The 27,742-nt window shown below is 31.8% G+C and overlaps 1 protein-coding gene across 8 annotated transcripts in view; it reads right to left on the bottom strand.

Moving 5' to 3' along the window:
- Window positions 1-487: 487 nt before the first annotated feature.
- step (cytohesin steppke) overlaps window positions 488-27,742 on the bottom strand; it is a 199,493-nt gene continuing 172,238 nt past the window's right edge. For all 8 annotated transcript variants that reach the window (XM_072529653.1, XM_072529659.1, XM_072529654.1 and 5 more), the window contains 3 exons: window positions 26,871-27,202; window positions 23,068-23,335; window positions 488-17,135 (listed from right to left, as the gene is read on the bottom strand). In XM_072529653.1, coding sequence (XP_072385754.1) covers window positions 16,644-17,135; window positions 23,068-23,335; window positions 26,871-27,202 — 1,092 coding nt within the window. In that variant the 3' untranslated portion in view covers window positions 488-16,643. The remainder of the gene's footprint in view (window positions 17,136-23,067; window positions 23,336-26,870; window positions 27,203-27,742) is intronic.

Genomic DNA, 27,742 nt, shown 5'->3' with positions numbered 1-27,742 from the left:
ATTATGTTGTTTTTACTCCATTGTAAATTTAGGTTTGTTTCCCCAGAGCGGAGTCCTTTTTTCTCCCTTTTTTCTTATATTTGGTAAGGCTCAGGCAGATATTCATCACTTTCTACTTCGGCACATGACATATTTCTTGGCTTCTTGTATTTAGTGACCTGATGTTTCACGAGGCTAATCTAATTTGATTTTTAATCAGCCGATATAACCTCCAAATTTTATGCGGGATTGGGACCGGTTGCGATGAATACGGTGTAGATCCACATAATAGTCACCCAGGCAATTTTTGAAGCCTATTAGCCATATTCTCTTAAGACTATATCTGTACTTATTGTGGTTGGATTCTTTGGAAAATCTTATTCCTTATATATTCCTGCAGTTCAAAATTTTAATAGCCATATCTAAAATTCCTTATAGATAGTTTTTTTTATAGATTTTCTTGCAAGATTTTTGTTTAAATTGGGAAAATAAAAGTAACACTACTATCAAAATCATGAACCAATTTATATTACATGTACAAACATAGATTCTAACAGGTACAAAAATGTTGGGTTAGTTATAAATAAGCAATTTTACAATAATGCTTAACAACATGCTCAACTAAAGGGAGAATCATTAATAGAAGAAACGTAGTATACATCACGAACACTTTCCTTACTTTAACTAGGTATTTTCTCTCTGAATAACAATTATCTTTAAAAACAAAAAAAACTTTGATTTATTGTTGCTCAAGTTAGTCATTCCCCACATATAATTGTCCCATTATCGGTAGTTAGACTTTCTTAGTAGTGGTAAGTATCACATATAAAATTCCTAAAGAAGGATTCAAAATACATAAACCTCGATCCATCCTTCTTCCACAAAATATTCAAGCAATATCGTAAAGAAGTATTGGAAAAATTTACAAGAAATGAGACAATAAAAAATCTTGCTATGCTATGCGTAAGAGATGCGTTCTGTGTGAATACGCATACTGATTGTAGAGCTATCATTAAGTATGACGTCGTTACAACATTAATAAGAAAAGGAGAATCGCTATACCAATCTTCAAACATGAAAAATGTAGAAGATTTAATGAGTCAGTCCCACTCGTAGGATATGCATAATAGAAGTCCCGCTCATAGGAGGTGCATAACCGCAAGTCCCGCTCGTAATATTGTTCAGCCCTTGATCTTAACGATTACACTTATCTAGCGCCTATCTTACGTCTACCATGGATAACGACCCGAGTGCGAAGTAAATTAATAACACTATATACATAAATACAACCTTATCCAGTTGGATCTGGTTAATAAAATTATAATAGTTGAAATTTTGCTGAGAAGAGCTAACCTTGCTTATTTAAAATCACACATTGAGAAATCAATATGACCGGAATAGCTATTTTAATCAACGATAATCAGGTTATATATAAACAGATGTAATTCTTACAATAAATATATTTCAAACCGATCAAATTTACACTAAAAACTTATCAAAAGACCAAATTCTAATCTATCAATGTGGAATAAGACAACGTTACTCAAACTTAATGATTTCACTACACTTCAGATCGGACGTATTATAGAATCTGAAGAACTTTTTGCTTGATGCAAGTCGAGACCTCCAATTAGCAACAAAATGTCGGCTAATTAGGAGCTACATAATTCCAAACTCTGTCGGAGGTACCTATGAAGAAATTGGAGGATTTTGAGATGTGGTGAATGCAGAGAACAGGAAGTGCTTGCCACAATAATAAAAACGAAAATTAGGGTATTTTGGAAATATAATGAGAAATAATGGGAAATACGGTTTACTTCAGTTGGTTATTGAAGGGAAAGTGTTAGGTAAAAGATGACGACGTATTTCCTGGCTTCATAGCTTTAGAACTTAGATTAGCATTAGATTATTTGTTATTAACAATACAGGTAGTTATTTATGACGCAGAGGGATTAACAGTAAAAAATTAAGAAGAAAAAATTAAGACAGATTAAACGGCCAAGAGATGGATATTTTGAAGCTTTTTAAAAAGCAATCATGTATAAAGTATCAAATGAAAACATAAGATATATAATACAGATTTTAACAATCCTTACTTGAAAAATAGAAAAGAAACAAGTTATATGTTATGGACATATGAGAATGGTGGAAATTAATATACTCCATCCATTACCTTACGGCTCTATAGCTCAATTCTAACCCTGACGTTCCTCAACAAATCTCTCCATCCACATCACCCTCCCTCGCTTTCTTGGTCCCCCAATAGGTTACTTCCCCTATATACTTGCATTCAACAGTTTTTTGGAAGCGAATATACTACTATAAAGGATATGGAAATGGTGAGCAAGACAGGAAAAAAAGATAGATTATGAGGATACCACCTCAGGGCTTTCAACTTATCTGGTTTTCTGAAGGAGTTTTCCACTTCTTAGTCAATTCGAAACTAGAGAAATGAGATTTCTCAGAAGAACAAAAGGCATTTCTGAGTATCTACTTGACCTGAAGAAGAACTGAATACCTACTTCATTAATGGGAAAATAAAAGAATACAGAGCCCAAAGGAAACAATATATAAATAGGATGAATTAAACTAAATTACAAATGGAAAGGAAGAAGTGTAGGGTGCCTTTTAAAAATATGGAGCGATGTTTAATACCGAAACAGGCAAAAAATGACTAAACCTTGATATGAAGAAGGGGAAAAACAAGCGTCTACATCATAATGATGCTTTTGGTATTTGTTTTTCTCTATTTAGCTTTCTTCTTTTCTTTGCTTCCTTTATTATTAAGTCTATAGCATTCAAATCGAAACTTTATTGTTAGTGGTGACTCTCCCCTTTATTTTGGTAGTGAATGATTTGTGTATACTTGTATATAAATAGGTATAATTCGAACCTTTAAAACAAAAAAAATTAAATAAAAACGCTAACCACTTTTCATTTTAAAGGTCAGAACTAAATATACTAAGACAGTAAAATATTTACATGAGTTATGATACAAGATGATAAATTAATTCTTAAATTCTATACAACAAAATGTTAAAAATACTTAATATCCAAAACCATTGCCTAAAAACTCAATACTACTAATTGACCTATATTTTTTTAAACAAGTATTATAGTTTTGTTCTGAAGCTATTTTCTTGTGGCATTTTAAATTAATTACTATTTAAATGGGAATAAGCCACAATTAAAGGTTAAAATACGTTTATTGACGTTTCAATTTCCACTTCGGAAATCGTTCTCAAAATACAAACATTGTATTTTTACTGGGAATAACCCACAAGTTTATTTTGACGTTTCGATTTCCACTTCGGAAATCGTTCTGAAAATACAAATGTGTGTTCTCCATTTGGCGTCACGGACCAGAAACATTGAATAAATTTCTGATGGACATCAGTAAAGAAGAATCAGTCAAATTCACAATGGAAAAAGAAAACAACAACTCTCTTCCTTTTCTGGATGTGTTAATCACAAAAGAAGAAGATATGCAACTAATGTTTACATGAAACCAATCCACACCAACCTACTACTTAAACCACAACATAAATATTAGAAAGGAATTTCACAAGACTGAAGAAAGGAATCAACAAAACACCATAAGCAATCCAGAAACGCTCACAAGAAGAGATTTAAAAATGTATCAATAGTCATGAAAAAGAGAAAACTCAAAGAAGCAGCTCTCATCTTACCTAATTAAGAAAAATGTGTAGCAAACCCATCAGCAGAATATAGCATGCGCTGGTTACCAATACGAAAGAAGTCAGCAACAAGAATATACGAACATTAATGGACTAATAGAAAGTAGGAGACACATAAATACATAACACATAAACATACAAAACAATATGAATTTGGTTTCATCTTGAGGATACAGACATCGCCCTCAGAATATTCAACTAAAATCATGGCTATTTACCTACAAGATCTAGGCCAAATAAGTCACCCATCAATTTGGTAAACAAAAGCGACAAGACAACTATATGTTATCATAACTATTCCCTAATTTAAAATAATCTTTTTTTAAAACTGTTTCCGAAGTGGAAATCAAAACGTAGATACAATTATAAAATGTAATTTTAATTACAATCAATTCAGGTTGAATCCCAAATAAATATAATATTTAACCTATACTATTTGGTTTCAGAAAGTGACTTGGAACGAGAGAAAGAAGCACTCTTTGCCTTCAATGTACTCATCCAAAGCTGTATCAATAGTAAGCAGGTTTTGTAAACTTGCTTCATTGATTTCGAGAAAACATTTGATATGAAGGCTTTGGTCAAATTGTCAGAATGGATGCCTATGAAGGAGCCTACAAATAGGAAATAGTTATATTTACATCCAGGAATGAGGATGAAATAAGAAACGAGAAAAAATCGATAAGATATTTAGAAAACCACATTGGATGTTTGGTAGAACTTTTAAACTATCTACTTATAACACACAATTTTGGAACTGTCCAATAATATCACAAAAAATATAGATCAGTGCTGTTAAGAAACGACACTGATCCTCCACTGATTATAAATAATTAAACCCTGTCTTCGTTCGGATTTCCGGGTGAGGACAATTTCCGAGGGAATATTACAGGTTAAAAAAAACTGTATAGGGTCTTGGAATTTTGAATGTCTTACAGGTAAGGGATACAAATTATGGTATGTAGGGAAAAGTACTAGGAATAGAGTTATATAATTGCTGATAAAGAAATGAAAGATAATGTAGTAGAAGAAGTGTTGAATGTTTCTGTGTGCATGCACCTCACAGAAAGCTAAGCTTTCTATGATCAATTAGGAGACATACTTAGAGATATTCCCTCAGAATCATAACAGGTGATTTTAATGCACATGTGGATCAATCCCAAAGAGGATATGAAGGAATATGTGGAGCACTAGGCTTTAGAACTAGAAATGATATAGATGATAAGCTGTAATTACCATCAGCATTAGATATGGCGATTGTTATCACATACACTTATCACAAATTATGACAACACACTTATGACAACATAAGAAGATATAGAAGTAAAAAAACGAAACGAATTCAAAATATCGGAGAGGACACAAAAATTAGATGGTGGTCTGGAGTGGTCAAACGAAGTAAAAGAAAAAATAAAGGACACTATGAAGTGCATACAAGTCTGTACTATCAATCTTATACCAGGGAGGGCGAAGCAAAGATATATAAAATTGCCAAACATAGATCAAATAAAACAAAAGATTTGATTCAGATCAGATGTGCCTGAGAAGAAAATAATATAATACTAGTAACAGCTAATATTAGGACAGGTGTGGGAGAGACTGACAAAACTCAGGTGAAAATAGGGTTCAGTACTCACTCATTATTTATTCTCATCAGTGTTGGGGCAGATAAAAGGGAAACTACGGGGTAACATTTCCTGGTGCTTAATGTATGCTGATGATGTAGTATTAGTAGAACATACTGAAAGATTTAGAATAAAAATTGGAACCGAGGAGACAAGCTCTTGAAGCAAAAGATTTAAAATTTAGTAGGAAAAGAACGGAGTATTTTTTGGAATGCTCACTTAAAATATGGAGTTACCAGTACAGATAAAATAATATCTTTGGACGGTGAAATGATTGTGAAAAATAATCGTTTTAGTATCTAAGATCAGTATTATAGAGTAATGGAAAAATAGATTCAGATGCATGCAGTAAAGTAAGGGCGGAAACCATAAAACATGTATGGCTTTTTAAATGTAAATCGCTTTGATAATTGTTGGAATATGAAATTCTGGTACAAGATTTGCCAATGTATGATGAAACTGAATAAAAAACTTTCAATTTAACATGAAATAAATAAATTTTAGAATCCGAAATAAGGCACAATTATAATTAGAATAATGAATGATTGGCACAACCAATTCTTGTTAATAACTATAAATAACACTTTTCATTAATCAAGAACAATTTACAACTTGTTAAAGAATTCAGGAACATTGTTTAAAAAAAAATACTTCTTTATACGTACTATTCTGAGCCTGCTCAATTCGCAGGACATACCAGAGCTACACGTGTTTATCTAATGAAAACTACCGAGCCACCTATAGACTTATATATTAACATGTATACGTCTATGGAGCCACTTTGATGTAACCACTGTAGTAGAGAACACATAGACAAACCAATCGACCTTGTGTCACCAGACAGATCGGTGACATACACACACCATTGTGAAAAAACAAGTCAGAAAGTGGCAGCAAGCAACAATATCCTCAGAAAACTCACCAATAGCAGGTGGGGTTTCAGATAGGCCGACTTAAGAGCCAGTGCCCGTTCGTTCTGTTAGTTTACGGCAGAGTCTACAAGCCCAGTCTATTTCAGATCAACTCACACCAAAAAAGTTGATCTCATCCTGAACAAAACATGCAGATTCATATCAGGCAGGATTACGTTAATTCTAATAGGAAAACCCTGTAGAGCCAGCGGTTTTGCTGGCCCCAACTGCCGCAGAAAAGCACACGAATTCAAGGAACGGGCCAAGCAGACAATTAATGGACGCCATCCTCTTTTATGAGCAGAATGCAAATCTAAAAGATTAAAATTTCGCGGAAGATTCCTGGATGTTGCCTTTGAAAGGCACCTGCTAACTACGCACTTCTCCATAAGATTCCCTGTGGCACAAACTCCAAGTGGTCAGTATGGAGAAAACTTATCCGAATAAGAGTCGGCGGGCACCCGTGAAAACCAACCAAATGAAGAGGGATATTAGAAACGAAACAGTTTATAAATGCGAATGCGGCACTATTCAGAACATAAGACATGTAGTGCCCTACTGCTTGCAGCCTTGCCACTTATAGCCTAATAAGCTAGTAGCATTGTACGTAGTCCTATTGGGCCAAAAATTTTGAGCTTTCGGATACGAAAAACTAAAATAGTACTTACTACTAGTTTCTGATAAATATTCTGTTTCTTTTTTTTAGCCAAACCATTCATTAAGGTGTTAAATACCCTCAAATCTCACCAATGTTCTCTATTTAAAAAATACTTTATAAAAATGTCTATTTATTTAAAAAAAATCTTTCGAACTACATCACAGAACGTTTTCGGAGTGACTATTCCATCATCAAAGCTACTACCTGGAAAGCATTACCACTTTAATTAAAACTAACGTCAGGATTAATTACAGTGGCAATACTTATTCCAGGTAGCAGCACTGATAGTAGAAGTCATTCCGAAAACGTTCTGTTATGTAGTCCGAAAGGATTCTGTTAAATAAATATACCTTTTTATTATAGGTATAGGTATTTATATATAAGGATTTTTTAATTAATATTTTTGTGATTTATGGTATACAGCCGACTACAGGAAATTTATTTTCCTTGTGGGTTCTCTATTGTTCGTACAGACTGTATAACTACTTATACAGCAAACGATACCACTTCGTCGTGCAGATTTTGAAAGTAAATTGATTAAGTAAATCATAGCAATGAAACACTGGTGGGACAAGGTGACAAAAAACAAACTTACTAATACTTGCAGTAATGAACACCTCGCAGATACGCAACAGAGTGAATGTCGCCAAAGCATTCCTTTCGTCCGGTAACTTAGAAGAAAATACGTAGTTTTGCGCTCTTCACGAGAGACAAAACTTGTAAAGTATATTTTCATTAGGAAACCACGTGAGTACAATAGAATAAAATAAATAAACATGGAAAACAATAATAAATTTACGGAAGATTTAGATTGTAGTATACCAATTTCGACTCACAGCAGGAATATCATCTCTTCGTTACAATATATGCAAAATATCAAGAACAACAATTCTAAGTAAAAGTATCTGACGAAAGCTTTAATGTGTATAACATCGAGCTTATTTTTAGTTATATTTTTTATATTCAGGGCCGAAATCCAGGATACGCAATTAGTACGCAACAAATACGCCTCTTTCGAAGTAGTTTATCTTAATTTTCGGGAAGTTCTTTCAATATTTTCACATATTTGACACACCATCTGATTCCAAATGGATTTAATATTGAAGATATAATAAAATCTTCTTCCTATGGTGTTTATCCGTTCCGGGAATTGGCGATCAGCATGGACATCGCTAACAAAGACAATAAAATAGACTATGTTACCTAATTGAAAGGAACACCTTTTTGTCATGTACATATTGAATATCTGAATATATTTTAACAATAAATAATATACTTCTATTATATATTATAATCTTAGTGGTTTTAAAAAGCATATTAACAATGTTTCTGAATTACTGATAATGGATATGTTTATGCACTTGGAAAATATCTGGCTAATTAAAAAACTCCAAAAAAAATCGGTTTCAGCTATGTGTATGTTTTAACATACTTTTGCTTACTGGACATGATCTGGGAATTCCTATATTTTAGACCATTTCAGACATAATTTTTCTTAGTGAAATATTTTTCAGTAGAAATAAAATATATTTAAAATAAAATAAAATAATTCTAAATATTCAGTTTTTTATATTAATATAAACATGAAGTGAATAAATAAAATTACACAAACAGTAACAGGTTCAGCATTCAACTTTTAGATGCATGATTAATTTTTATAAAAATGTAAAATTATCTAACAATTCAACTAAATGATAATTCCAGTCTTTTAATTTAAAAATATACGAAACACTTACATTTTTTACAAAAATTAATCACACATTTTTGTAAACATTAATTAACCATTTTTAATTAGGATTGTAAACCTACTATACCACATTAAGACCAAATAATTAAAAAAGCAACACAAGACTTTAAATGATAAAATGGAACCATTCAAAGAAAATAATTTCAATCTCAAGGAATCATTTTTGTAGTAATATTATTTACCAACAAACATAAATATGCGGTCCAAAAACTACAAAATAAAACACAAAAATTGTTGTAAGTTTAATCAGAATGAAATTCTTATTTTTATTCTTGAATTTCTTATAGTTGATTTAAATTAAGCAATAATTAAACAGCTAATTTTAATTTACTCAAAAGTATTTATTTGTAAATATCGCTTACAATTACAAACTACAAAAACGCTTAATAATAAACCAATTAGTAATATATCAGTAAATAAAAATAAGCAATATTAGCTTGTCGAACACATGAACGTGTTTAAAATTCATATTAATATAATTGTACTGGTATCCAATAGCTCAAATCCAGATTGATGTTGAGAGCTAGAGGAGGCAAGGAGGTAATATTTTCGCTTTGTTCGATATGTCAGCGATCAGCCATCATCCAGAAAACAACTGCACGAATAAATCCTAACTGATATGTGTCCCAATCGCATATGAAACATCAGAGGGAAATAAACACGGCTTATCAGATATATATATATATATATATATATATATATATATATATATATATATATATATATATATATATATATATATATATATATATATATATATAAGTTGAAGAACTGAGCATATACATACTATTTAACATTTTTACGTTCTTAGACTTCCAATTCTGCAAATCTATCGATATACAGCATCGAGAGCCCACTGAACTTAAGTGTACTACTTTTGTTTTTATCAAGCATTGTTCTGTCCAATATTTATGAATTTTCATTATGTCGTCGGTCCACCCTGTTGGTGGTCAATTCACTAACGTTTTCCTCACGTGGTCTTCATTCCAATAGCCCCTTTGTCCACTGTGTACATGTCTCATCTACACTGTATGTACTGCCAACCTCCATTTTAACTGGCCATCCTCTAAATTATTTCAGTGTATCACATAAATTCCTATTAAAATATGTTTCCATTTTACAAAATCATGTAAGAGTCGAAACAAAAACATTGTATTCATGAATTTAATAATTTTTAGCTGTTAATTAAATTATGCGACTCGACATAAAAAGAAAAACACAAATTGATAATAACAATTTTAAAATATAATACAGAAAATTACTATGTAAAGAATACCAATACTTTATGTACTGATGAATAACTTCCTATAAATCATATTAATCAGGTCTGAAAAAGTTCTATTATGTTTTCTATTTTATTCAGAAAGGTGCTTGCATGCATAGTTATGATTTTTTAACTTAACAATGAATTAAATTTGACATATTATGCTATGGCAACTGTAGACATATCACATAATTAAACTTCTCTCTGGATATTTTGTAATAAATCAGTCAATGTAAATTAGTTGGTACTCTACGGAAAAATGAACTACGTGGCTTTTATATTATACTGTAACCGGACTAGATCTGGCATCGATATTGTCGGGTGCGTCGATATCAATAGGTTAAGTTGCATTATGCGACAATTATAAGGTCTGAGTCGCGAAACATTTGTAGCTCCTGCTAGTATGGAGTATGGGTGAAAATACTGTTTGTTAGAAATTAAACAATTAGGAGAAAAATCAACTAAGTGGGAGAATGGAACGGCACAAATAGGATTAGATATGTAAATGTGAGAACAATTTTCTCTGTTATTGTTCTACAATGGCGCATCCAGTATGGACTCTAGTTGATCAGAGACGAGAATTAAATATCTACACCATCTACCTGAAAAGATGAGGAATAAGTTCTTGATAAACCAAATATAGCAAACACAATTCAGTTATACTTTTATACAAATGGTTAATTTTTCACAAAACTTCTGAATATTTTGAAAACGATTTCGGAGTTACAAGTCGCAGCGGCAATAAAATACTTCCAAACTCACAACTATGGCCCGCTCAAATTTTCAGCTCAATTCAGGCGCTCTTTGCCATAGAAAAAGCTTTTAATTTGCTGTACAAGCTTAAAAATTCGTATTGCAGATTGATTTCTGCAATTTTTTATTTGTTTACTTTTTGGTTTGTATTATAATGATCACCTTATCGTAAGGAGATGTTTAAGTTGTAAACTAACACAAGTTGGATAATATAGTTGGTTTACACCCTACAATTTTCAGCTGCTTAAATAATATAATAACCTTAACTGATTTTTATCCCTAGCATTTATTAAAAATGGTCAACCAATCTATAGACACACAATAAAACTGGGTATATCATCAAGAGTTAGCAACGTTATGTAAACGCGTAACAGTAAGGGTGAACCTTCACACAAATACATCAACATCTTACCAAAACTGTTTGCAATACTGCTGGGGATACTTAAGTAGAAATTGAATACGCAATACCCTATAAATATTTAGGCCACGAATTTATTTATAATTAGGTTAATTCAAACCTGTGAAATAAAAAGACAAATAAAATTAGCATGAGCGCGGCTTTCGGCAGACTGAGCAATAAGGCATTTACAACTAATATAACTATATATCTAAAAAAGGTTTTTGAACAATTTGTACTGCAAGTATAAACTTTAACACTTACTAAAACTAAAAAATCTGTGGAAAAAATCAGATGCAGTGGAAATGACATATGAAGTGGAACAATGAGGTTTAAGAGGAATATAACAAAGTGGATTTATACGACAGAAAATCGGCAGCACTGAAGACAACCGAGGAAGCCTATGTTCAGCCATGGATGCTAATCGAGGTGTGATAATAATTTTTTATAAAAAGAAAAATATTACGCTCTACTCGTAAGGATTCAAACCTGTACAGATAGAGCCCAAGGATTTAAAGTCAACACCTACATACCGCAGCTTGATTCAAGACGGTTTATTATAGAGTATCTAGCAATCATAGAGTATCTAGCAATCATAGAGTATCTAGCAATTTTAATGCTGAATTTGAATACGGCATCAGTGTTTCTGTATCTGTTGCAGTTTTGTCTACCCTTGGAAATACCGGAGAGTTGAAATTAAAATAAATAAATAAATTTGGGCGTTTTAGAATCTTTGGGACATTTGAGAGAAAAAATTGAGACAGAGAAATTAATGATAACTCATTACTCAAATTCAGATTGCAATGTAGGTCAACTGAACAAAATAGAACAATGAGATCAAATGAATAAAAATACAATATGATGAGGAGCTCGAAATTATACATTTTCATAAGCATCATCATCATCAGAACCTCAGATTTATTCAGCGATGGGTTGAATTTATCGAAAGTACAAGCTGAATATAGCCGCAAATGTCAAAAATATTTCGGTTTGGGAGTGTTGGCATGTTTTTATAATGCTTATGTTGTATGCTTCAAATATAAAGAGATAATACTTTTAAAAAATACATTTTGATTATACATACTATTTTATGAATTCTGCAATTTTTTAATTATATGAAGCAATAACGAGTAAATATTAGTCTCTTTCGAGATTAATTGCTAACATCTGTTGTAATCTGGCAACTGCTGATTTGACGATTGCCAAATCTATCAAAGGGTAATTGTTAAAAAAATTTCTAATAATTAACTGCAATTAATCTCTAAAGAAACAAATATTTACTCATTGTTGTTTTATATAAATCAAAAATTGCAGAATTCGTAACATAATATAAACAAAATATACTTTTCTAAAGCTTTATCTTTTTATATTTGAAGCATACAGCACCTACATTATAAAAACATGCCAACACTGCTTTACTGAAATTTTTTGTTCCGTGTTTGACATTTGCGGCTATAATCAGCTTGTACTTTCGGTAAACTCAACCCAGTGATGTAACTGCGAGTTGCCTGTGTTACCTACGCTTTAGCGTTACATCTGTTTCCTTGCTAAAAAACTTATTTGTCAAAACTAGGAACGACTTTGAAAATCCTACAATCGGCACGTTCATTTGATGCGGAGTAAAATTACCTTAGTAAGAGAAGTAAGCTCGAGCTATAAAGTACGTTTAAAAATCAGGTAGATGAGTCCCGGCTGAATGAATTAATAGGTAGATGAATTAATTTCTTCCTCTGTCTTTCTGCACAGATGGGTAAAATTTCGAAAGTCGTGCCTATTACCGAATAATACGATTTACTTATACAATGTCGCAGAAATGAGTCCTTTTAAAATATATTCTACAAAAACTTCACCATAATTGGCGTTTGAAGTAAGTGTGAGAAAGAAGGTAGAAAAATAATACAAAAAAGATGAAAGATAAAAAAAAGAATACGCTAATATCATTTCGTTTAGTTTTTTGTCGATTATATGGACCTACTTGCGTCGGTGTGAACACAAAGTAAAGTTCGTGTAACCTTCTGGCTAAGATCTAGTGAAGACCTAAGAACCCTAATACCCGTTTAAGTCGGATTGCCTACAGGATTTCGTCATCATCACAACAAACAGTTAAGAATATCAATACCGCTGAAAATAATAAATTTGTTTTTGATCTGATTGTCCATGGCCTAGAATTACTACCTACGTTCCGTGAGGTTGCGAATGATAGCTAATTCGACGCTGATCGCTGAGTTAACAATCATTAACGCATTTCGCTTGATAATGTCTCTCGGAGTACACATATTACCAATGGAAGAACAATTCAAACCAACGCCTAAAGTCGTGAAATGAATGTATCGTTACAGAACACAAGTTGTGCTCAATGAACCATTTTAATATTAAATGTTTTCTAACATTGCTAACCCTTCGACAATTAGGTATGTGATCGCAAAAAATTTTAAAACTCTTAATTTTGATCAAAAATTTATTATATAAATGATTTTCAAAAACATATACACCTTTAATATTTTCCATTATACAAAACGGGTTCTTTTCTACATTTAGAATACTTTAAATATACACTTTCTCAATAACGAGAAATGCTTAATATTGTATACAAGTCCCAAACAACATAACAATATTCGTTGCATCTCGTAATTAACATTATTTACATGTTTATCTAATTATCGACCTTTCTTCGAAACCATGTATTTCGATGGTAACATCTTTAATATCTACACAAACCGATCACAAGCAACTTTTTTAATAATATAGTTATAAGATATTATAGGAGGGAACAGTCTATTTACAAAATGGTGGACGAGTCACATATTTGCCAGAATTTGGGTTTAAGACGATCTATTTATATTATCAGTCAGATCTTCTCCCTGTTATATTTTAAAGTCATTTATAATAATCTGTGACTTTATTTGGTATATACTTTCACTTAGAGAAATAATTTTTCCATGTACACAGTTTCCGAAATATCTGAAGATTTAACCTCACAAAAAATAATATTAATTAACATTAGATAAAACAGTCAATAATAATGTGAATAACGATACTGACGACTGATTTAATATAATTATGATTCAATACGATAATATAGGCAAAGAAGTCGAAGAACTGAAAATATTATTTAACATTAGACTGAACGTCGTTTTCAAAGGGAATATACAGAGAACATGTTATATCGGCAACATTCTACGTTATCTCATTAGAAAACAGAAACAAAGCTACACATGGCTGATTTATTTTTCATTAAAAGAACTTTAACTGCAAATCTAAAGAATTAAGACCGAAGATTATCTTTGTAATAGAAGGATTACAGTTAGAAAGTATGAAAAGAAAATTTTATGATCGTTTAGGAAATTGTAAGACTGCGGAAGATTTCTGAACTATGATGAATGACGTAATAAAACGGTTTTTGAATAAATAATAATTTACATGACGACTATAATACATTGTATTATAGTCATAAATTTCCTGTATTTCTACTAATTTTTTTTAAATGCATTTCATTTTAGCTAGAACGGCGATTAAGAACTAATAAGAAAAGGCCCATGGCTAAATGTTAATGATCATACATACCAAAACAATGACAGTAAGTGGCTATCCTAGTCAGTGTTGCAAAATGTACCTGTCTCTCGTATGTTCATTTCTTGGAATTTTAATTCTATATAAGAAAGCTATTGACAATAATTACTCTCATATCTTTAGAAGAGAAATAGAGGAATATAGCAATTTAAATGTGATGATTTAACCTTCACATTTAGAAAAGACATAGTAAAAATTGTTCCTCTATATTTACAATTGAAAAATCCTAAATCCCGCTAATTTCACTCTTTAATAAAGCACTCGTCCATCCACAAGAGATAACTAAAATTAGATGAAATCCGATAAAAATGAAATTTTTATCATATTAAATTGTGATATTATAACATCTTAGGTATATGAGAAAAAGACAAACATAAGCTGCACGAAAGAGAAGTTACAGCTATGTCACACTTCTGGTAATATTAAGTTTTTAATATAATTGTACTTATCTTTACATCGTAAGAGAGCGTCATAGTTATGCAACGGAGATGTTGCTTAAAAATCGAAAGATGTAGTTGCTTGGGATCAAAAAGTTGCCATTCACTTTTGACAGCTGACATTACCATTAAAGCATGTGTCATGTAAAATTAAAGTTATATAACACACATATAAGTGGTATACAGTTGAAGGTTCCAAAAATATATATACTAAAATAAAAAAAATTACTCATATAAAAACATATTTTAATGAATTACACTATTTAGGTTATTTTCAATTTTAACCAATATACTTTTTTTTACAATAAATATTTTAAATAATAGTTCAGCAGAAATTGCTTAGCTATTTTTTGACAGATTTTAATATTTGACAGAAATCTGCAATCGATGAAGTCACATCTTTGTTATAACTGGCATTTGAACTATAACATAAACTATAATTGCACGAACTATAACATTTATACAACATAAACACAAATTTTATGGAGTAGACCGATATATCAGGAGAGTAAATTTTATAAATAAGGCACTGACAATGTTTCTAGCCAAAATTCATTTGCATCCTATCTAATGCAGAATTCGAACATAACATTTTTCAGTTGATGTGATCTTACTTTACAGATCCGACCCTGTCGTACATCTCAGTATGAAATTAAACTGGGCAATGTTTTTAGGATTCATTTTTTTTTGGGCACGCGTATTTTGAAGATTCATGAAGTTTTGAACCAAATCTACATAGCATTAAGCAAAAACTTAAAATAATACCATTTTATTAAATATAGATTTAAAGTTTAACTTTAAATTAAAAATAAGTAAACTAAAAATGTAAAATAGTTTTCGTCTTTTATTATCAAATAATTGTATAAATTAACTGAAATCAAAATGTATAATATATGTAGGCTATATTTAAGGACACTTTCAACTGTATTTTTAATTAATAAACAATTTGTATGTACAATTAAATAGAACTATATATTTTGGTGAAAGGAGCAATGTTTAGGTTCAGCGATGAACAACATCGCTGCAATTGCCATTCGATCGCACTCTCTCAAAACTAAATGTAAATAATGGTTGTCAATATGTTCTTAAATATACTGGAATTGTTTATTTAAAAGCTTTTCAATTTCTTGTCAATAAACAATATATTGTATATAAGTATTAAAAATGTATAAATAATATTATCCTTGTTCTTAAAAATCAACTTTTATTTACTGCAATATGTTTGCATCGTATAATTGCACATCAAAATGCGATCGCAATGGCAAGTAAAATACCAGTTACTTTAAAATAGCAATCGTATAAATATAGTGATGCTATGTGAAAAATAGCGTTTTGGCTTATTACTAAAAATATTTTTCCTGAATAACAATGACTAATAAGTAATTCAAATCACAAAAATATAATTGTTGTAAACTCATAAATGCAATGGTTTGCATTTACATAAATAAATAAATAAAAAATAACAAATTAAAACCCGACATATTTTTGTACAGATTAAAGATAACATATGTGACACCTAGCAGCTTATAAATGACAGCTGTCAATAAAGTAATTTCACACACAGGTATGGCTTTACAAGTAATAGAAAAAATGGACCATGCGGTAACTCAATTCTTAGAATAAAGTTGAGCTTTCCGTTTCCGATGAGCCAGCATATCGTAAAACGGGTTGTGACTAATGCTTTGAGTTAATCTGTGCATCCACTCTCTTCGTTCCTCTTCACTACTAGCTGACATTCTATATACAGTGTGTTTTCCCTCTACAACTTTACCCTCGGAGTCCGTCTTACACGCTTTGATAAACTCTGCTCCCCCACTGGCGTACAATTCGAAACAAAACTGTTTTTGTCTATCGTAACACTCACGTATCGAAATGTTTTCTAAGGGAATAATGCCGCGTGGTTCTTTGTCAGTAGTGTATTCGAAATAATACAGACAATTGTCGTTTAATATAAACCAACGACGTTTCCAGCTCTTATAACGGCCACCCTGTTTCCATAGCCAGCCTTCTTTGTCGGGATTGAAGAAGGTATGCATTAAGTCGTTACCATCATCCTCTGGAATCTTGAAAGGTTCCGCCTTGATGCTGTCATAAAGACTCTACAAAAGAAAATAAAATATTATATTTTAATACATAGCAATTTATATTTATGTCTCTCGACTTTGAAGATGAAATGGGTGAAACATCAAGACAGAAAATAAATAAAATTGTAAAACATTATTTGCAGCTGCTTTCTTGCTTCGATGAACGTTGGTATAACATTTTTGCTAATCATGTTTAAAACCTTTCAAAAACTTATTACTTCACATATTAGAAAATCCATTAATGTGGATACAGAAATACTTACATATCAATTTGGTTTTAGAAAAAAACATTCCACAACAAAAAAAAACTGACAGAAATGGAATAAAAATTCTTAAAAGACTTATATACAAATTAAAAAAAATAAAGCTTTCCGCAAGTACTACTAAGTAACCTTAGTGATCTCCTCCTATAGCTTATTTTTACGTATATTTCTACCAAAAATTCTAGCATAATGGTAAAATTCGCCACTGGTCCGCAATAATTGCTGCCATCAAAAAACCTATCTTTATCGGCATTTGGAGTGTCATAAACCTCAAAGGAGAACGTCCGACAGCAACCGTGCACAGCACACTACTGCTAGTTAGCAAACAAGTAAATTGTTTTGAAAAATATTACCAAGCAAACCACATATTACCCCACTTTAAAGCCAATTTGACCGCAGCCAATTATAAGTTGATCCAAACTGACAAACACAAAGAGCATAGACAGAGTACAATAAAAAATACTAGGAATGCACTCTACCAATATATCAGCGTATGGAGCAATAAGACTACATGATGATTTAGCTACTGAGTAGATGACGAAATTACAAGAAACTACTTAGGTGAAATTTGGCCTACAGGCGTCTGGAGCCTGAGTCCAATCTGAGGATTGGAGAAAGACCAAAGTCATACCTCTACATAATAAGGTTCAACAAATAACTGTAACAACTATGGACTACTAGCTCTAATATCACACGCCAGTAAGGTGATCCTCTACATCCTGTAACGTCCGCTAGAAATAGCACACGTCAAATAGCACATGAGAAGACTAGATTTGTGAATAGTAGAGATACTAGAGGACAAATCCTGAATGTAAGAAACATCATAAAAAAGCCAGAGAATATCAGATCCCGACACTTATATGTTTTGTTGATTATACAAAGGATAATGTTAGATGGGACAAACTATGGAACATACTGACGACAATGTGTGTACCTAAATACTTGACTCAACTTATTAGCAAACTATATCAAGATAACTTAACATATATTCAAATGGACGGATGCCTATCTGACGAATGCACTTTGGAGAAGGGAGTACGCCAAGGATGCATTTTATTTCCCTTATTATATAACATATATACAGAGTTCATAATACGCAGAGTTTAGGATGGTTGGGAGGAAGGAGTAAACCTAGGCAGTGTCAAGATATCTACCTTGCGTTTCTACTTCAGAAAAAATTACTAACTTATTTAAAAAACTCGAGGTAGAAAGTACAAAGTTTGGACTCATCGTTAACTACAACAGAACCAAAATCATGGTTATTGATCGCCAACAATACTGTCCTGAAACCTAGTGCGGGGTGTGTATGATATATTTTGGAGCGCTATGTAAAAGCAGCAATGACAGAACTAAACGGGGTATGGCGTGATAGTTACTATGAAGACACTGGTTTGAATTCTCGTCTTTTCCACATATTACTATGCATGCGGTGGAGAAGAAAGCTCAATGATGAACCAGCTCTGCTAAGATGTTAATGACTATGACGATGACTTAGGTAGATTGTAGATCGCCTCAACGAACAAGCAGAACAGTTCATTATTTCCCTCTGATTTGAGAGTGTCAAACCACCTCCTGATTAGATACTGCAATTCATAGAATTACAAGAAGTTTTTTTAAACACCTTATCTCTCATGTACCTTTCGTTCAAACTATTTAATTATAACTTCGCTGAAATATTCATATACAATAATAAAATACAACACTGTGTTTCATTTCCACGGAATATAGTCAACTTGGCATGTTTCACTCAAACATCAGCTTTCCAAGGAGAATGAAAATTTTAAATAAACTATTTTTTGTGAACACACAATTTGTACACCTAACAGAAGATTTTATTACTCTTTTTATACTAAGTTTTGAGTTATATAGTGTTATGTTTTATATATTTTTATATAAAATAAAAAAAAGTAATGTGGCACAACACTCATGTGTGTCTTTTGTAACTGTTACGATTTTGTGAATTCTTTTGAAAACTTCTCCTTTTGTGAATTCACTTGAGAGATGCTACATCAATAAATTACTAAGAAGTTTACAGATCATTCTACGGAAAGAAAACCAAGCTATGAAAAGGGAAACAATGTTTTTCTAAGTAATAGCAAGAGCATAATTTTAAAATGAAATGAGAAACTAACCTAACGAATTAAAAAATACGACTAAAAAATTCGGTGAAAAATAAACAAAAAAATTAAATTGTACTAAGAGATGTTAATATTATATATATATATATATATATATATATATATATATATATATATATATATATATATATATATATATATATATATATATATATATATATATATATATATATATATATATAATTTAGCTCTCCAGGCCTAGAAGGCCCATGGCTTGGGTTACTATTCTTTTCCATTCTTTTCTGTTTGTTGCTTTATTTTTCCAGTTTGGTATTTTAAGTTTTTCTATGTCTTTTTCAACATCCTTCTTCCACCTGGTTTTCGGTCTGCCTTTCTTCCTTTTCCCTCCTATTCCTCCCATTAGGCAGTTTCCCTCCCATTTGGCAGTCTCGTGTTTTCCATCCTTTGGATGTGTCCCAACCATCTCAGTCTTTGTGACTTTATGATCCCTACGATATTCGGCTCTCCATACATCTCCTCTAATTCCATATTTGGTCTTTTTATCCATATACCATTCCATAATTTACCTCCAAATATTTTCCTGAGGACTTTTCTTTCCCAGACTTGCAGCAAGACTTGCTCGGATTTGTTCATTGTCCATGTTTCACTGGCATATAATACAATAGGTCTTATTACTGTCTTATATATTCTTATCTTAGCCCTTCTAGATATGTTTTTGCTTCTTAATAAATTGTTTAGTGCAAAAATACAACGGTTACCGGCCATAATTCTCGCTTGGATTTCTTCCTTCATATTTGGTCTTCTCGTGAATGTCGCTCCTAAATACTGGAATATTTCTACTTCTTCGAATTTATATGTTTTTTCATCTGTTATTACTGTCAGATATTGTTCTTGTAGGTAATCTCTTTCTGTCCATTCCATATATTTGGTCTTTTCTTCATTTATGTACATCCCTTTCTTTCTCGCTTTCATTTCTAATCTTTTTATTATTTCTTTTAATTCTTGCTTACTTCTGGCTATCAGTACAATGTCGTCAGCGAATGCTAAGCATTGGTGTTTTCTTTGATATATAAGTCCTGACCTGTTGATTCCAGCTTCTCTGATGGTAACTTCGAGGATGATACTGAACAATAGCGATGACAGTGGGTCTCCTTGTCGCACCCCCTCACTAACCTCAAACTTATCTGTTTCTTCGCCATTTATTTTAACCCTATTCTCTGTTTTTCGGAGTGTCACTTTTACCATTCTTATCAGTTTTTCACTAATTCCCATTTCACGTAGTGCTTTGTATATTTCTTTGCGCTTTATCCTATCGAACGCTTGTTTAAAGTCGATGAATAGGGCCATTGTATCTTTCCCATATTCGTAGCTTTCTGCTTGTATTTCGCGCAGTAGGAAAATTTGATCCACTGTGCTGCGCCCTCTTCTGAATCCACATTGATATTCCCCTATGTCATTATCTATATTTTGAGATAGCTTGTCTTTTATATATACTGCAAGTATTTTATATGCAACATTTAGTAGGGCTATTCCCCTGTAATTGTGGCATAAACTTTTGTCGCCTTTTTTGTGAAAAGGGCACAGTGTCGCTTCGGTCCATTCCTTCGGTAATTTTTCTTGTTCCCATATGTCTTTTAGCAACTTTTCCAAATGCTTAATTAGTACTGGTCCTCCATATTTAAACATTTCAGCTGTTACTTCATCTCTTCCTGGGCTCTTATTATTCCTTAGTTTCTCTATTATTTCTTTTATTTCTTTTTCGTTAGGTGGTCTTTCCTCTATTCGTTCTTGATCGACATTTTCATACACTTCTTCTTCCTCTTCATATTCTGTTGTGGGAATTTCATTTAAAAGTTCTTCAAAGTATTCTTTCCATCTGCTCAATATTTCTTCGTCACTTACTAAATTTCTTCTATTTTTGTTTTTGTAGTGTACAGGTTTTCCTTGGTACCCCTTTTTCTCATTTTTCACCCCTTGATATAAGTTTCTAATTTCTCTATTTTTATAGCTCTGTTCTATACATTTTAATTTATCTTCATTGTATTTTCTTTTCTTAGATCTTATTATTCTTTTGGCTCTTTTCCTTTGTTCATTGTATTTTCTCTCTATCTCTGTTGTTTTTTCTTGCATCATTTTCATTCTTAATTTATTTCGTTCATCTAGTTCCATTTTACATTCATCGTCGAACCATTCTTTGTATTCGTGTTTTATATTTCTATTACTGGCCTGAGCTGCTTTGGTCATACATACTTTTATTTGCATCCATGTTTGTTCAATATCCCCACTTTCTGCAATATTATCTAATCCTCTACTGACTATTCTTTCATATTTATTTTGTTCCTCTTCTGTCAGTAGTCTCACAGGTTTAGTTGCTTTATACTTTTTCTTCCGCTGGTTTCTAAGTACTGGAATAAGTTGTTTCATTTGTATTCCAACTATAAAGTGATCTGAATCTGCATCTGGACCTCTGTATGTTCTTATGTTCTTTATACATTTTTGCATATCTTTTTCGACAAGCACATGATCAATTTGGTTTATGGTTTTCCCATCCGGTGATCTCCACGTTCCTTGGTGTATTCTTTTGTGTTGGAAGTATGTGCTCATAATGATCATATTTCTTTCTTTCGCGAAATCAATTAGGAAGTGACCATTTTCGTTCGTTGTTTCATGCAAGCTGTATTTTCCTCTGGTGGGTACATATATTTCTTCTTTTCCTATTTTTGCATTACTATCACCTAGCACTATTTTTACATCGTATTTGGGGATATTTTCGAATACTGTATCTATTTGATTATAAAAGTCTTCTTTTATTTCTATACTTTTGTCTTCAGTCGGTGCATGTATATTTATAAATTTTATTTTTTGGTATTTTCCTCTTATTCTTAATACACATATTCTCTCTGAAATTGGTTTGAAGTCAACGATTAGATCTTTCAGCTTTTTATTTACCACAAAGCCTGTGCCTAACATTCTATTGTCTCCCCCGCTGTTGAAAAATAAATAGTCGTTTATTTCCATTGAGTTTTGCCCTAATTGTTTTGTTTCTTGTAGTGCTACTATTTCGAACTTGTATTTTTTGCATTCGTCGATTATGTGTTTTAGTTTTCCTTCCTCGTACGTTCCTCTTACATTCCATGTCCCTACTAATATGCATTCGTTTATTACTTTGTTTCCAGTAATGATCTCTACATTTTGTTCATCTCTTGTACCTTTATCTTGCCAAGTCGTCTTCGTTATTTTAGCCTGTTTAAATTTTGCTGTTAGTTTTTTGGTTTTACATTTTTATCTTTTACTAATTGTCGTTGGCTGTTATTCCATGTCCATATTTCTCCATCTATGATTAGCTTCTGGAATCCTATTTTTACATTTTTTACATTTTTTTACATGTACTATGATTATATATATATATATATATATATATATATATATATATATATATATATATATATATATATAATCTTAGTAAAGAAAAATTTACTATATATACAAAACCTGCCGAATTTTTTGCAGAAGCACAGAAAATATTTTGGAAAACATAATGACTTTTTCCTACAGATTATACAAAATATAAAAATGTTTACTTACCACTAACAATTCTCTGGGCAAGTCTTGCCCTTGATTAATGCCCCTATTCATATTAATAAATTGTTCTATACTGGGTTTTTCCTTAACGCTAGGATTGTGCAAACTCGTATTGAGCATTATAATGGCGAATGAAAGGACGTAACAGGTATCTGAGTTCTCGAAAATGTTATTTTCGCCTTGGCATTCACAGTAACGTTTAGCGAAACATTCCATCATCCGATCGATCTTTTGAGCTTCACCTGGTAGACGAAAACTCCACAAGAATTGTCTACAAGAAAAAGTAATTATGGGTCTATTATTTGAATTATATTATTTTATTAATCCTACAACTACTATTTCCGATTTTCTTAACCTCTTAATCTTAACTGCTTTTGAGTCTTTACCTCTCACCGTACTACTCATCTATCAACTGAATTGATTTTGTTCGTCTTCAATTTAAATTAGTAGTATTTCAAGATTTATCTGGGTGTGTGGTTCGCAGTAATGCACCTACACTATTAACCTACACAGTGACCACCCTGAACCATAGATACGACATTTTATTAATCCACTAACCATAAATGAAAATTGTATTGCTAACAGTGTAAATATACAACTGACAATAGAGTATAGTGTTTCGTGTGCAATAAGACATATCTACTCTCCAAAAAGACCCTTTGAATACCGGCACCCTTTTACAAAACTAGAGCAAATTAAGACGGGGACAAAGCAACATCTTTATTTGCAGAAGCCCTTAAAAATCCGTCAAGGATTTACTTCACATATATGTATATACGGCTCTCCAATCTGTAAAAAATTTGTCCCACTTTTGGTATAAGAGCAGTTAATTATAAGTGTGTAGTGCCCTTTTTGTGTAAACCAGTAAATTTTAGAAGTTTTCGGATAGTTTCTTGGTAGCCTTAGACCCAGGATTGCCACATTCCCATATATTTACATTCATATCAAGATCTGCATGATAATAACTTGGATGGACACAGACATATGAAAGACTTGTATTAACTAGTAAGTAGTATTGTAGTTTGAGGATTTTGTTTGTTGATTTTGTTTTTATTTATGTTTTAGTTTGATGTTATTTGTATTTTTCTCCCATGTAATAAATTTTTGCATCAAGCATCCTATCTTATACACACACTCTCTCTCTCTCTCTCATTTATGAAATTCTACATGTTTGTCCTATTGTGTAGATACTAATTTTATGTACAAAAATTAGCAGTTAAAAATAAATTAAAACCTGTTACAATTAATGTAACAAGCTTTATTTGTCGTCAAATTCAATTCCATTTCTTAAAAATATTTCGTGAAGATTTTAAAGTAGACAGTCCATTTGTATAGGCGTAGTAGTCACGTCCAACTCGTGTCGATGTAAAACTTCAAACGTTCTGATTTTCAAGTTTTAACTCTCTGTGTCAACAACGGTGTTTTGTAAGTATTGTTTTTAGATTCTTTTTGTGGTAATGAGTTTTGTTTTTCTCTTGTAGAAAAACGCAGTTAGGTCCGGGGCAAATGCCCACATTTCTCGTATAGGCCTTTTAAGTTGTCTTGATTAGTTTTTTGGATTTTTACCTCCTACCGGTAAATGTTGGATTTTGGGAAATTTGAGATAGATAGGTATTCCTTTCTGAATATATTTTTATGGTTATTCTTATGTATCGAGGATGTTCCTCGGGATTTGAGTTGGGGTGATTTCTAGAACTGGATATTTTGCATGGTTTTGAGCAAATGATTTCGGTATTGAAGACCTTTCATATGGTTGGCTACGACGTATCTTCGGCTGAGAACATCGCAGAATCTAACGTTAAGTACAACATCAATGTATTTAAATTAAGAATTTCGTTTGTTGAATAACATCACGTTTTCGGTACCGAATACATGGTACTTTGTTTGTTAAATTCCTGGATAACAAGTGATCAGACAAGAAGGTATCTGATAATATTTTGTCTGATTTTTATTTTTGGTCAAGGGTTCACTATCAATTATACGATCAACCTTGTTATTTTTTCTCTATAATGTGAAAAGATTTTGTTAATTTTGATATTAAATTGTTAGACGAAATTTATGTTAAAGTTTTATTTTCTCTTCAGATACTTATTCTAAAATATAAAATAAGATTTTCGTAACAAATGTTCAGTATTTTGAAGGAGATGTGTTTAATATCATACTCCTCTCGTAGCTAAAGTAAAGCTCAAATTTAAAGCGCTCAACAAACGGAGAGAGACAAAGAGGATAGAACTAAGAAACTTCAAGTGCAAAAAAGTATGCTTTCTATTGGTAACGTTACATCACAAGAAATATGGGGGACTATTAAACATCGTGTAACAACACCAATTAATCGCCCACGGGTAAATAATCCAGTGAAACAAAAGCACTGGATAACAGATAATTGAGAATAGAAGAAACCCTTAAAATAATTGAGAATAGAAGAAATCTTTGTCAAAGTGGTGTATACAGTTAAAGAGAAAAAGCTAGTTTAAGAGACTTTAACAAAGAAATAAAACGAAGATGCAAGGCTGATAAACAACTATACTATCACAATATATGCAAAGAAATTGAGAGCCACGATCAAAACAATCAGCCAAGAGATTTATTTAGAAAAATAAGATACCTAACAAGATACTTTAAAGCCAGAACTTGGACCGTTGAAGGCCACACATGAACCCTGAGAACCAACAGAGAAGATATAGCAGAAACATGGAGAATTATATTGCCGGGATCTATATAAAGATTTTTATATGATCATCTATCCCGGGTCGTGAATCGCCAAACGGGCCATAGGAAACTCAATGGGAAATTCTAAATCGTCGAATTCCTGCTTCCCTAATTATTTTACATCAAAAGTTATAAGAAACTTTTTATAGAGGAGTGAAATCTGCATTAAAAACAAGTAATAAAATTGTTCTACGAATTAAGCGTACTACAAAATTTTTCAAAAATATAATATATTTTTCAGGCCACCCCTTAAAGTCAGGCCACAGGCGGTACAAGAATGTGTATGACATTCATACACATTCGTGTATGCGTGTCACACAACATAAACTGGCAGCCTATCAAGGTATGTTACATAGATTAACAGAAATTCCGATGTCAAACCACAATTTTGAGAGAGAATTAAATATCATTAAGCAAATAGAAGTAAACAATGGATACAACAAACAAACAGTTAATAAAATGTTAAATCAAAAACTACACAAGAAAGCCCTGAAATTAGTATTTCCACCACCAGAGAAAAACCCAGTACCTTCTGCTCGATTACATATAGAGGCAAAATATCAACAAAAATAGCCAAACACATAAAAAAGAAAGGAATAACACCAGCTTTCAGAACAAATAACAACCTAGGCAAATATATTAAAAACAACAAGAGCCAAAATAAAAAACACTTACAGAGTGGTGTGTACAAACTTAAATGTGGGATAAGATTGTATACGAAACAATGACTAATGAAAATTATTGTAAGATTGGAGAATAGATTCAGTGTCCGCAGTCATATAAACCCATAAACATAAACAATAACAATAGTCCATTGTTTTGGGGGTTTTTCATGCAGTGGTCTGGAATTTTTTTTCCTCGCGGTTCTTCAGCAACGATTTATCAAAAGCAATGCGATAACGGTTCTAGTTCCCTTACCATCACTGACGATCGTTGATACTATCTGCCCCAGTTCCGAACGAAACGTATGGAAGAAGTGATTCTTCCTAATTTATGTAGTATTTTCAATTTCGTCAGTTTCAGCTTGAGGTTAAATGTTTTTTTTATAATTTGGGAAGAACTAATTGTAAATAATGAAGTATATTAAATTTACTTACCTTAAAGCCTGCACCAAAATTAAATCGGTAAAATCGTGTAATTCAACAAATGCTTGTAAAACTTGCTCGTTAAAATCGTTTTTTTCTCCTAAATAATCACCAATAGCAGTCTTATTCAGCCCTTCGCCCTTATGTAGAAACTGGGCAACGCTTTCCGCTGTATTCTGTAACAGACCTTTTTCTATTAAATATTCAATACCCTTCTTGGGATCCATGTTAAACTTCTTTCGGCCTATAGACATCATTTTGGTCTTGTTGCTATTTTTGCCCTCCTCGCCTGAGTCGAGGGACTCCATTTCAGACACAACTTCACAGAGGTCATCTTTGAGTTGCTGTAACAAAATAAAATGTTTAAAATAAAATGTAAAATTCACATATTATGCAAAAGAAAATACAAGAAAAAGATAATATAAAGCAAGAAATAAATAAAGCTTGGCAAGTTACGTATTTACATCCTTTTTATTTTTGGTAATATTCACAATCATTTTTATGTTATTCCCAGTATTGATTGAATACAAAAATCCACTGAAGGAATACTTGTACAATTAATTTAAACTGATATTAAGAAGATATTCAACAAGAGCGGGATAGTAAAGAGTCCAGGTATATTTTCTCTTGTATCTGTTTTTTAAAATATGTATATGTATTTAAAAACTCCTTTTGGAGAGTAAGAATAAAATGTTGCAACCTATTGGAACCATTTACAGATGTTAAAGATATAAAATCATTATCCTGTGAGGTAAAAGGTCCCAAAATTTCACATTTTTGTTTATGAATGAATGTGTTATGAATTTATTTATGAAATCCTGCCATTTTTCTTTGTTTATTTTATATACAACTGAAGCGAACGAATGGTATTATTTGTAATAATA

Source organism: Diabrotica undecimpunctata, chromosome 4 (genome assembly GCF_040954645.1).
Source record: "Diabrotica undecimpunctata isolate CICGRU chromosome 4, icDiaUnde3, whole genome shotgun sequence".
NCBI lineage: Eukaryota > Metazoa > Arthropoda > Insecta > Coleoptera > Chrysomelidae > Diabrotica > Diabrotica undecimpunctata.
This window is presented reverse-complemented; position numbering and strand designations above follow the sequence as displayed.